General features: G+C 34.2%; 1 protein-coding gene across 9 annotated transcripts in view; it reads left to right on the forward strand.

The window, feature by feature from the left end:
- The window catches only part of Dmd (dystrophin), a 2,209,767-nt gene that overhangs the window by 1,649,552 nt on the left and 546,890 nt on the right, over positions 1-13,325 (forward strand). For all 9 annotated transcript variants that reach the window (XM_028881805.2, XM_037198928.1, XM_037198927.1 and 6 more), the window contains one exon: positions 605-816. In XM_028881805.2, the coding sequence (XP_028737638.1) occupies positions 605-816 (212 nt within the window). The remainder of the gene's footprint in view (positions 1-604; positions 817-13,325) is intronic.

Genomic DNA, 13,325 nt, shown 5'->3' on the forward strand with positions numbered 1-13,325 from the left:
TAAGCATCAAGTTCATTTGTCCAAATACCCTTGTTAAATAGATATAAAGAAGATCATCGTCTTCTCTTATTTGTTCTCATTTGAACATGAAGACCAAAGGACAACCTCAAGAGTCGGTATGCAGGAATTTTCCACCATTTTGTGAAACAAGGTCTCTCTTTTAATTAAAATGTCACCAAGTAGTATAGACTAGCTAACCCAATGAGCTCTGGGAAATTGTCTGTCTCTGTTTCCCATCTTGACTCTGAATTCAGGACATCCAAACTCAGATTCATATACTCACAAGACAAATGCATAAGTAATTGAGTCAAGCCCTTTAGTACCTTTCCAAGAGATAAATCTTTTTTTTTTTTGGTAATAGAGACTAATATTAAAGTTATAGTTCTATACATAACACCATTATTCTAGTTTACTTTCATGATGATAATTTAATAGAAAATCAAATTTTCCAAATGAAAATGGAAGAAATTTATTAATTATCATACCCATGGCACCTTGAATATTATAATGGGAAATTAAAATATTAAATGAAGATTTTATGATGAATTTCAACTGTCTTCTCTAGAGTAGTATTTACTACTATTTATTTTTCCTTTTATGCCAGTTGAAAAAATTCAGAATCAGTGGGATGAGGTACAGGAACACCTTCAGAACCGGAGACAGCAGTTGAATGAAATGTTAAAGGATTCAACGCAGTGGCTAGAAATGAAGGAAAAAGCTGAACAGGTCATGGGACAAGCCAGAACCAAGCTTGACTCATGGAAAGAGGGTCCTCACACGATGGATGAAATCCAAAAGAAGATCACAGAAACCAAGGTTAGTGTCCAATATCATTTTTAAAAGAAAATACTTCTTATCGCAAATAAAATCATGCCATGGATTAAAAGTTAATGTCTTTAATGGAAAATTACATTTAAAAAATGATTAGTGGAATTTGTTTGTTTGTTTGCTTTCTTGCTTTTAAGATAAAGTCTCAAACTCAAAATCATTCTTCAAGGTGGGATTACAGGTTAATGCCACCACATCTACATGATCAATATTTTGAGACATAATAGAAGTTAGAGGAAAACCGATAGCCTGTTACAACTTTAAAGTTAATTTTCATCTTATAGTATGTACATGGTGTGTTAGTTTTTGTTTTGCTTTGTTGAAACAGGCTCTTAAGTAGCCTATTCTTGCCTCCCTTCCTGATCCTCCAAACTGCACATCCAGGGGGCTTAAATTACAGGCATGTGCCATGCCACCAAGCTAAATTTCTACTGGGGATTGAACTAAACACTTCCTGAATGCTAGGCAAGAACTCTATTAAGTGAGCTATTTCCCACCCATGGGCTGTGTTTTACACTGAAACATTCTTTTAAGAGCATTTCAAAGATGATATTGCATACCACACTTCTGTGATATTATAAAGTTAAAGTAACATTTGCCACCAATTTCTCCCTAGAAAAAGTAATAAATCGATCCCTTCCCCACGCCATACCTTATAGAGAGCTCTATCTAGAGAAGGGAATGAGAGGGTATCAGAGACAGCATAAAAGGAACATGTACTCTCACTTTCTTTTCCCATTCTCTGACGTTAGCACAGCATTGTCTACACCTCCTATTTTTTCTCTTTTTCCTCTTAAAATATTAGAAATACCTTTCTACTCGATACTTCAGTACTGTCTAGGCTAAAAGAAAATGGCAAAGGAATAAAGTGTATTGATTTTATCAAGTACCATGCATGATGCTTTACATATATTTGATATTTTCAAATATTGCATTTATAGGCCTTCTGAGACATTAAATGCTAAACAGTAGATACTGTTAAGAGATTTTAAGCAATGAAATAATACAGTTGTTATTATGATTGAGAACTAAACCCAAAACTCTCTACTTTTTTTTTAACCTGGCAGAAAAGACTACTAGTAAACAAGAATATAAATTTGACATGAGTTATATTATCTAAGAAGAAAAACCATATAATTTTCTTAGATACTGTTTTTTTCATTTCTAAAATCTCTCATTTCCAAAGCAATCTGTTTATATTATATTAAGTTGCATTGAGAAATAAACCTTAAAATATCAACAGCGTAATGCAATGAATGAAATTAATAGCAATTTATTTGATACTGATATATCTTATAAGCTCTATCCAAATGGTTACTTGGGAATAAGCTTTTCAAGGTTTTAAACTATCTTGTTAAACATATGCTTACTCTAAGGCCACTGAGAATGTGTTTATTCAGTCCATGGAATTTTATAGCCAGGCCTAGGAATTTTACCATGTCTCATTGACCAGAACTTTTTCCCAGTTAATTTCAGGGAGACTAAACGGAATTAATAAACTTTATCCAATCTTCATCATACCCACATTGTTAAAGGATCTAAGCTGCTGTGAAGATAAGATCTTCACATATACCCAGAATTATATAAGACCATGTAGGATTTTAAGACTCATCATTACCTCTGTCATTAGTAATTACCTGGCACAGATGCATAAGTAATTTCTAGTAATTATTTTCCTAATTCTTAGCCTATTTGAAATGCAATACACATGGTTAATTTTGAATGATCATTTCTATTTTATTTTCTTTCATATATTACATTCTGACTGCAGTTTTTACTTCCTCAATCCTCACAGTTCCCCTCCCCAACTCCCTTGCTCCCCCAGATCTACTCCTCTATTTCCCTTCAGAAAAGGGCAGGCCTCCCAGGAAAATTAACAAACATAGCATATTATGTTGCCATAAGAATAGGCACATCCCCTCATATTAAGGCTGGATGAGGCAACTCAGTAGGAAAAAAGGGTCTTGAATGCAGGCAAAAGAGTCAGAGACCCCCCTCAACTCCCACTGTTAAGTGTCCCACAGGAACACCAAGCTACATAACCATTACATACATGCAAAGGACCTAGGTCAGGCACAATCAGGTTCCCTGGTTCTCAGTTCAGGCTCTGTGAGCCCCTGCGACCCCTGTGAACCATTTTCCTGTGATGCTCTTGACCCCTCTGGCTCCTACAATCCTTCTTCCTCCTACTCTGCTGGGTTCTGCGAACTCTGCCTAATGTTTGGATATGGGTCTCTGCATCTGTTCCCATCAGTTGCTCTCTGATATAGTTTCCTTTAAGTTAGTATACTATGGATTTCACAGATCTTAAACAAAAAGCATCAATGAATACAAAATTATTAAGAAGAGATAGATGTAAAAAAAAGGAAAATGAGAGCTAGTGCTATCTTTGAATAAAGGAAAGTCTAAAAGTGGCAAAAAAAATTAATCTTACCCTGAGAAAATCCTAAGGGGGTGTCAAGAATTATTAAGGTGTAGTACGTAGCTGCTAGAAGAGTACATAACTTCATATAGGAAAATAAAAGAAAAGGAAATATGGAAGAAGAAAGCAAAACAGTCTAATTATCAAAAAACATCTAAAACAACACAGGATTTTATTATAATTACTTTGTCTTTGTCTCCTGGATAGTATACATGAACTCTAAAACAATCCTATTGTTGATACTAATGTTGAGTGCTTGTTGTATGCTAAAGACAGTGTTAGTCATTTTGCATGCATTGTTTTATTTGGTTCTCTCATCCATTGTTTGTGAAAATTGTTCTTTTTTAATTGTATGCAGAAAACTGAAGGCTGATGAGATTCAGTAACTTCATTTTTGTAGGAATAGGAATGCAGGATGGGAATTTATTATTGTGGTTGACCTCACAAATTTTCTCTTCTACCCACTGTCTGTAAGAATAAAACAAATTGATAAAATATCAGGAGACTCTGAAAAAAAACAAGAGTAATTATCAATTGACAAGTTTATATCACAAATCAGCCAATTGGCTTAAAAAGAAAGTAATTAAATAGTGTAATATGAGAACCTTTTCACAGTATTTTCTTCTTGGAAAAAAGGATAATTTCAAATTATATTCCTTTTAGATGAAACTACTATTTTTAATTCTTTGCAAAGTTGGGGAATGAATAATCGAGATATCTGCTTTTCATGGCTAAATGTGTTCTCACTGGTGAGTAGTGTTGGCAGGCTTATCACTTACAATTTTCTTTTAAGAAAAATGTTTAGAAATACACAGGAGAAGACACTGGGTAATCTGACCTGAATCTTCCTCCTCATAAATTATTGCTACATTTGTGTGCCTATTATTGCCAAGAGAACCTACTAACCTGGCAACGCCCTCATCAGAGTTGGGGAGCTATAGTGGAATCAGTAAGGCTTCCTTGCTTTCTCATACTTGAAGACGACTCAATCTACCCTTAATAAACAGCAGTGATTGGTTTCAAATGCTAACACAACTCTATGGCCTTTTTAATATTTTAAATCAATCACCATACTTGAATTCTACTGATCTGGATTCCTAGCAATCTGGATTTATTAATGATTTTTAAGCTTAAATAATCATCTTAAATCCCTTCTAGTTATTATCTACACATATTTTAATTTTTCTATAATTCTTTAAAATTCTGAATTTTCAGTTTAGTGTCATTGCCTGATTTTCATCATTTTATAATTTTTACTCATTATCATTTTTAATTCTTCATAGTATTTCACTAAGTTTCACCTTTAACTCTTCTCTTTCTGGTTTGATATTTTTGAAACTCTCCACTTCTTGCTTAGAGAATTTTTTTTTTTTGTTTTTTTGTTTTTGAGACAGGGTTTCTCTGTGTAGCTTTGTGCCTTTCCTGGAACTCACTTGGTAGTCCAGGCTGGCCTCGAACTCACAGAGATCCGCCTGGCTCTGCCTCCCAAGTGCTGGGATTAAAGTCATGCGCCACCACCGCCTGGCTGCTTAGAGAAATTAATAGGAAGTAATTCTATAAATAATACCACATTCACATAGTAGAAATCCTTTATGAGATGGAATCTTGGAAAGCTCATCTTAAAAACACGGTCAGGATAGGAGGAGACAGCAGTAGGAGAACATTGGATTGGCATAAAAACAGACTGCAGACTATCTATTCTGGGAATTACTAATTAGCAGGTCATGAAAAACTATCCATATTCTATATGTACATTCTCTCTTTGCTGTATAAACCATTAATTTTATGGAACAATCATGTGCATCTGGAATGCAGATTATTTTATTAACCACATCTCTTCATCTGACGTTCTTAAATTTGGTAAAAAAAAAAAATGCCCTTTTAAGAAAGACAGATATTATAGGGAAAAAACATACAAAATTCCACACTAATCAAAATCCTTGACAATAAACCATAACAGAATCCTATGAGTGATGATGCCATTTAAAAGTTTCAAAAGAAGTATGCCATTGGCACCTGAAACTGCCATCACCAATCATCCTAGTATTTATTTCATTTAGTACAATCTTGGTTTAGTTTGTAGCCTGTTACTAGGCTAAGATTGGTCCAAACTTGGCAATAAGTTCTTTGGAAAAAAAAATATATATTTCTCGGTCATTTTGAACTTTCTTTTTCCAGTGGCCAGGCTCATAGTTTTCATTTTTTTCCTTTCGGTATTTGAAAGAGAAATTCCTTTTTTGTCTGCTCTGTGATTGCTTTTGTGTCAAATTCAGCATAAAAGCTTTTCAAACGTGATGGCATTAGCTGTTTTGTGCTTGGCTGAGCTAAAAGTACATGAATTCAATAGAGAAGTGAAATCTGGTTTGAGCCTAGTTGATTTGGCTATTTAATACTTGAAACTATTTCAAGTGGGAAATCTAATAATTTAAAAATTACTAAATAAACATTTCAAACGCTGAAAAAAACTGTTTTAAGTATGTCCTTTACTGGACCATAGATACATTATAATTATAATTAATATTTGAAATCAAGCCCCTTCTCTAAAGTAGCTACACAGGCTATTTGAGGATCACAAATTAGGAAGAAAGAAATCAAGGGTCTTCTTGGATAAATATGAAGGGTATAATTTTATTATATGTAGAGAAGGTAAAATTATATACCAGACAGTATTCTGTTTGTAATATATATAGCTATGTAGAATGTTAGAAACTGAATTATTTTATATATGTTAAGCACATATATTTTACCATATATGTATGTATGTATATATATATATACATACATATATATTAGAGTTATACAAAGTTATTTCTGCAGATTTACTGAAACTATTAGTTTGAACTTTTGATTTCAAATGTAATAATGAAAAACATAGTCTGAAACCTTTTCAGAACCTACCATTTGGTCACAAATTTTTAAAACTCCGCTTTGTTCTCTCTCTAAAGCTGCTACATGAGTAAGGATAATCAATATGCTAATAGTACTTTTCTTCTTAAAGCACTTGGAAGCTACTAAATGTAAAACATATGGACCATACCTTATATCAAAAATGCAACTAAAAGGATACTTTCCTCTGGTATCCACACACATATTTAAGGCAGAGTTACCATGTCTTGCATTCCTTTATGCTCTGATCACATCATTATTTTACCTAAGTTTCTGTTCATGGCTTAATTTATTCAGTATTTGAAAATACACTATGATGATTCTAGAAATACACTCATCCATAAAAACAAATTCTGGAAAACAGTTTGAATATTCTCTTTGCTGAAATCAAAAAATTAACTGTAGTAGGTAGCCATTCCAGCTTTGATCTGGAAGTTCCAACCCCCATTGAGGCTTTGGCAACTCACGCCTACAAGGCAGGGCCAAGGGAGGTGCAGAGAGACCCGAGATCTGGATGGGCCAGCGCGCTCTCTCAGTTCCTGGACCCTTGAAGGTGGAGGTTGACCGAGCAGAGCTCCAGAGAACACCACTGGATTGTGATACACCTTCCCCAGACCCCACGACCTACCTATCCCTTCATTTGTAAGTTATCCACTAAATAAATCTTCCTTTTTAACTACATGGAGCAGCCTTAATAATTTCACCAATAATTAACCAAAGATTATAATCTCTGAAGTGTTATACTTCCACAAGAACAGCAAGATTTTGAAGCTTTTTTACATTTTCTTCCAGCTCCACAGTAGTCTTAAAGATCATTGGCCTTGGAGCCACTGGTAGCTATGAAAACTAGCAGTCTTATTGCCACCAAGATTGATAGGATTGGTATTCCTCAGAAAGCCACATTTAATTCTAAGAGTGTTGGCACAATTTGACCTGTCTTGCAGCTCCCTGGGAAAAATAAATTAAAAACAAACCTATATACAGAATCTAGTTTTTATTTGACATGACATATAGCTAATTCTCCAGAAGAAGTCATATATTCCTGTTCACTGTTCATATCACTCCATAGCAGTTATTTAACAAGGCATCTTACGTTGATAAGATGCTCACTGGGAAGGTTTTGAGAAAAAAACTTTAAATGGGCATCTGGAGATTGAGTTGTCCATATGGAGACTTCAAAAGCTCTGTCATATTCATTGAGCATGGAGAAGATCTTCAGCATGCCTTCATAAATAGATATGCAAAATAAGCATAAGATTTATAAATAAGAACCAAATAAATACTTGCTTTGAAAGCAAAACAGCCATAGGGAAGAAATCGCCATGATAAATGGTCAAAAGATATAATCCAGTCTGAGAAAAAGAAAAACAACATGAAAACACATAAAACAAAATCTGACAAAAAAAAATGAAATGTTAATTCAACAAAATATAGCTGACTGTTTCCCAGATCTAATACCAAATTAAGTATCTGGAAAGATAAATAAGGAGAGACACTTGAAAATCACTAAAATTTTACAAACTGTAATAGCCATTTCTACAATGTTCCACACAATAATAGCAGAATACACATTTGTAGCTAGAGTTTTCTCTCTGGGTCCTGCCAAGCCCTGGCAGTCCAACAGCCCACTTATAAAATAAACCCACAGACACTTATATTGCTTACAAACTGTATGGCCATAGCAGGATTCTTGCTAACTGTTCTTATATCTTAAATTAACCCATTTCTATTAATCTATAAGGTGCCACGTTGCTTGTGGCTTAACAGTCTCTTAACATGTTGCTTCTCCTCTTGGTGGCTGGCAATGTCTCCCTGCCTCAGCCTCCACTTCCAAAAATTCTCTTCTCTGCTTGTCCTGTCAATACTTCCTGTCTGGCTACTGGCCAATCAGCATTTTATTTATACAGAGTGATATCCACAGCACTTCCCCTTTTCTTTTTTTAGAAAGAGATTGCATTTATAATCAACCTGTTTTAAATAAAAATATTGTTTTTTTTTTCTCTGTCCCACACTAGAGGGCTCTTCTGATTTGGGACACAAGAATCTCTTAACCATTTTTTTTTTAACCAGTACACCTGGGTTTAGAGAAGGAATGAGCCAATTCCATCTCCAAAGCCAGCTTGGTATATTTGGGAAGTTGGGTGTAGCTTCTCTTACTACTTCCTGCTGGAGGAGGGTGCTGTATCTTATGGGGACACAAAGAAAATATTAAGATTACAGAGTAGTTCATGAGGGTGTATAATGTGAGCCAGTTGCCTTGAAATGGTTCTGGATGTTGGATCATCTGGTCCTTGGTGTCATCGGAGACCTTCAGGGGGTCTTGGCTGGTCAAACCTGTTGTATCTTAATCTGGAACAAATTGATAGCCTCTGGCTTTCTGTGGAAACAAAAACAGAGCCTCCTTTTAAAAGCAACATATCCTTAGATTCAAATTTTAAAGTCAAGGTACCTTTAAAATATACATTTTGGAATAACTCAACAGCTTTTACAATCAAATGTTTTTCTTCAGTTATGAATATCAAAGAGAACATAATCTAGATTCTCTGTGTGATAGACATCCTTATGTGGCTTATATTTTTTAATATTACCTTTACTGTCCCTTTAAAGACTTTATTTTTTAAAACTATCTATTTGTTTATATAACTGCATATATTCCTTTTTCTTTCTCTTTCAAGCCTATGTACATTTTTACATACATTGTAAACTATTCCATCTGAGTCAGTCTTATTGTGAACCTATTGCTTTAAACTGCAGCGTTCTAAGACTGAAATGGCACCCACTTCAGCTTCCTAACATGGCAGTGGTATGTTTTCCACCAGCTCTGGGAGCCATCAACTCTCAGAAATAGTGGGTCTATGCTTCTATCAAAGCAATGTGTAGTCCAGAAGCCTCTTTTTTGTTTGTTTTGTACTAGCAAAGGTTAAATCCACCATGCAGCATAATGCACCACTTGCAGAGGCCTCATTCCCGCCATAGTGCAGGTGGAGTGTGCATACCAGGAACCCGCCATAGTAGATAGTAGCTCAAAAACGCAGGCTGCTGCTAACTTGAGAGAGACAACTAGGAACCGTTTTTAGCTCTGTTTTAGAATCTTTTCTCTCAGGTTACAAGGTGGAAACTCTTGTGTTGGTGAAATTATTAAGGCCACTCCACGTAGTTAAAAGGGAGGTTTATTTAGTGGCATAACTTACAAATGAAGGGATAGATAGGTTGCAGAGTCTAGGAAAGGTGTGACACAGTCCAAGGGTGTTCTTTGAAGAACTCTGCTCCATCTACCTCCAGCGTCCAAGGTCCAGGAACCAAGAGAGATGGCGCATCCAGATCTCTGGTCTTCAAGGTCCTCTCTTGGCCCCACCTTATATGCGTGACAGTTACCGAAGCCTCAATGGGGGTTGGAACTTCCAGATCAAGGAATGGCTTGAAATTGAAGTTGGAATGGCTACCCACTAGAAACAATATTATCAATTGCACAATAAGTCCTCTCCAAGACAGCAAGATAGTCCACATTAAAACAGACTGAACTTCTATAATGTAAATTTTCTAGAGACTATGAAATTAAATTAAATATAAATAGCTGGAATACATTGAGAAGCTTACAAATATAAAAATATTATATATGCATTCTAATGTAACAACTGGGCCAGAAAAGAAATCTAATTAAAATTAAAACTACCTTGAGAAATGTGGAAATAAAAACACAAAATACTTAGACTTCTGAAGAGTGAAATGCGTGATATTATGTGTTGGTGTGTAAAAAAAAAAGAAGAAAAATTTCCAATCAATAACCAAGTTTTCTATCATTAGAAACTACAAAGGAAGAAAATCCTACTATTATCAGAAATAATAGATGTTTTATAGTGAAAATAATGAAAGGAAGAAAATAAATTCAAGACAAGAAGATTTAGAACTGTGTTCATGTTCAACAGAAAGAACTCTTTTTGATAAAAAATAATTTAAAAAACAGAGAAAGAAGGCTTTATAAATAATCTTAGGGATTAAAGGGAATACTGCTATGAATTTTATGGAAATAAAGTTGAATATAGAGAATATTATGAACAACTAGAGAAATAATACAATTAACCTGTAATAAACAAAAAGGGAATGATAGGTTTTCTTTTTATTTTCTCTCATACATTACATCATGAGATCAGTTTCCCCTCCCATGTACTCTTCCCAGTCATCCCCCTCAGCATCCCTCTTCTACAGATCCATGACTTATCCATTTCCCTTCAGGAAAGAGAAGGCTTCTAAGGGATATCAACTAACCACAAATGACAAGCTACAATAAGACTGGGCACAAACCCTCATATCAAGACTTGACAAGGCAACCCAATAGGAGGAAAAGGATCCTCAGAGCAGGAAAAAGAGTCTGAAAATTGCCCGCTCCCAGTGTTAGTCCCACAAGAACACCAAGCTATACAACCATAGCATATATGTGGAGGACATAGCACAGACCCATGTAGACTCCGTGGTTGCTGCTTCAGTCTCTGTGAGCCCCTATGAGCCCTGCTTAGTTGATTCTGTGGGACATCTTCTTTTGGTACCCTTAAACCCTCTGGCTCCTACAATCCTTCCTCCTCCTCTGCTGGGTGATGCGAGCTCTGCCTAACATTTGGATATGGGTCTATGCACCTGCTCCCATCAGTTTTAAGTCTGCCTACAATGAAAGATACAAATCCAGATAGATTTACAAGTTAATTCTACCAGGTTTTTAAAGAATAATTCATCTCCATATTTTGCAAACTCTTCCATAAGTAAAATAATACTTTCCAAGCAAACAAATATATCATAATAAAATGAATAAACTGCCCTTTGAACAATATTTTTAGTCTTAATACAATGACATCTTAAAAGGATTACCACTAAAACTAGGTGATACTTTATCCCATGAATTGCAACGTGATATACTTTTTAGTAAAATAAAAAATATATAAATATAATGTGGTAAAAAACACAGTGAAATAAATTATATCATTTGTAACAGCATGAATGTCCTTAAAGGACTTACACTGAGTAAAATAAGCCAGGTATAGAAAGACAAACATCTTATTATATCACATGGATTTAGATCTGGAATCCAATCACCCCAAACTTATTACACAAGTGGAGATAAGAATATTGGTTACAAAAAGTTTACTGTATTATGGTGGAGATCATGTCTCAAGTTTTCAGTAAGAATGATTAAATTCTCAAAGATCATTACACAATATGCTGGTGCGGTTAATAATAAATTATTGTATGCCTTTGAATGTTTTTAAAACCACATTTCAAATGCTCCAATACAAATAAAATGAGCATTATGTGAGATGGCAGATTAAGTTATTTATCATAAAGTAGTAACAATACATGTACATACACAAACATCTCATTGTATCCTATAAATTATATAATTTTCATTTGTTAATTTAAAGTAAATATTTAAATAAAAAAGTTTAATGATTTGAAAAAATAACCTATTCCAGGGTGAAATGTAAAACTAAGCACAAGAACTAAAACTTTGAGGGCTGGAGAGATGGCTCAAGAGTTACAGTCACTTACTGTGCAATCATAAGTCTTAGAGTATGGATCCTAGCATCCTTGTAACAAGCTGGGTGTCCAATAATTGCTTGTCAACCTAGTTTAAAGGGATCATGGAAAGTATCACTGGGGTTTGCTGACTTTTAGCCTAGTCAAGAAAAGCAAGCCAGATTCAGAGAGAGACCCTATTTCAAATTCATAAATACAGTGTTAAAATAGGCCACTGACCACCATCTTCTGGACTGCATATTCATGTACAAAGTTATACACCCATCTGCCTGCTACACACATATAAAAAAATAAAGCTTCAACATTGTTCAAGAAAGTATAGGGGTAGAAACATTGTTAGACAATATCTTCTTAGGTGCAGCACCAAAAATAAATGTAATAAAAGAAAAGACACAAAATTATACTTGATCAAAACTAAAACTTTTGCCCTTCAAACAATGCCAATGACTTAAAAGACAATCCAAAAGAAAGGAGAAAATATTTTAAATAAGATCTGTGATGAATAATATATTCAAGGACATATATAAACTCTAATGACTCAATAACATAAATACAAATGACCCAGTTACAGAAATTAATTTATTGATTAATTCTCCAAAATAGACACCCTTAAATAAATGATAATATGGTTATCATTAGTGATGAGAAAATATACTTCATTGAAAAATGATGAAATAGCACTTTATATTCATTAGAATAGCTAAAATAAAGACGTCAGACTATGACAAGCACTAACAAGGATGTAGAATATTTGGAACCCTTATATATTTAATGAGAATTTCAAATGATCTGTTCAGTTGTGGTAGTACACACCTATAATCTCAGCAGTTGGAACAAAGAGGCAGAAGGATCTCTAAAATTTCAAGGCCATCTGGTCAACATAACAAGTTCCATGACAGCCAGAGCTATGTAATGAGACCCTGTCTCAAGAAAACAAACTCAAAATAAATAAATAAACTGTGAAAAATGGAAAAATATTAATCAGTTTACAACAATATAAATATTAGCATTCTGTTTCTAAATATATACTCAGAAGGAATAAAAATAGACAGAAAAATGTGTACAGAAGTTTGTGGTAGTACCAACCTTAATATCCAGAAAGTATAATCAACCCATCTGTGCATCAGCAAATGAATACATAAACAAAATGTGGTACATCCAAAAATGAAATATTATCAATGATAAAAATTCATTGTGATGCTAATACTATAGCATAGATAAACCTCAAAGTCATTATGCTAATTGATGTAACTCAGTTGAAAATAACATTGTCTCTGTCTGTTTATATGTAATGCAAGTAATAACTGGGATAAAGAAAGTGGATAGGGGAAAGTTACTATTATTAGTATGAGGTTTCATTTTGTAGAGAAGAGACTGTTCCAAAATTGGATTGTAGGAATGGTTACACATTGATGATACTCAATCTAAAAACAACAAAGTATACAACTTCAATGGGTGTGTTAATAAGTGGATTATGTAATGGTAAATCTGCTTTTAAAATTATATTGGCACATGACTACAGATTTTTTTTCTAAATTTTAAAGTATAGCTGTATAATAGATAAATCATGTCAAAAAAGATTTGACAATGTAATCTCCCATAGTAGGCTCATGGGATTTGAAAAGTTACTTAGAAATCAGGGTATGGTGGCACAGGGTATAGT

The sequence above is a fragment of the Peromyscus leucopus genome, chromosome X (genome assembly GCF_004664715.2).
Source record: "Peromyscus leucopus breed LL Stock chromosome X, UCI_PerLeu_2.1, whole genome shotgun sequence".
In the NCBI taxonomy this organism is placed as follows: Eukaryota; Metazoa; Chordata; class Mammalia; order Rodentia; family Cricetidae; genus Peromyscus; species Peromyscus leucopus.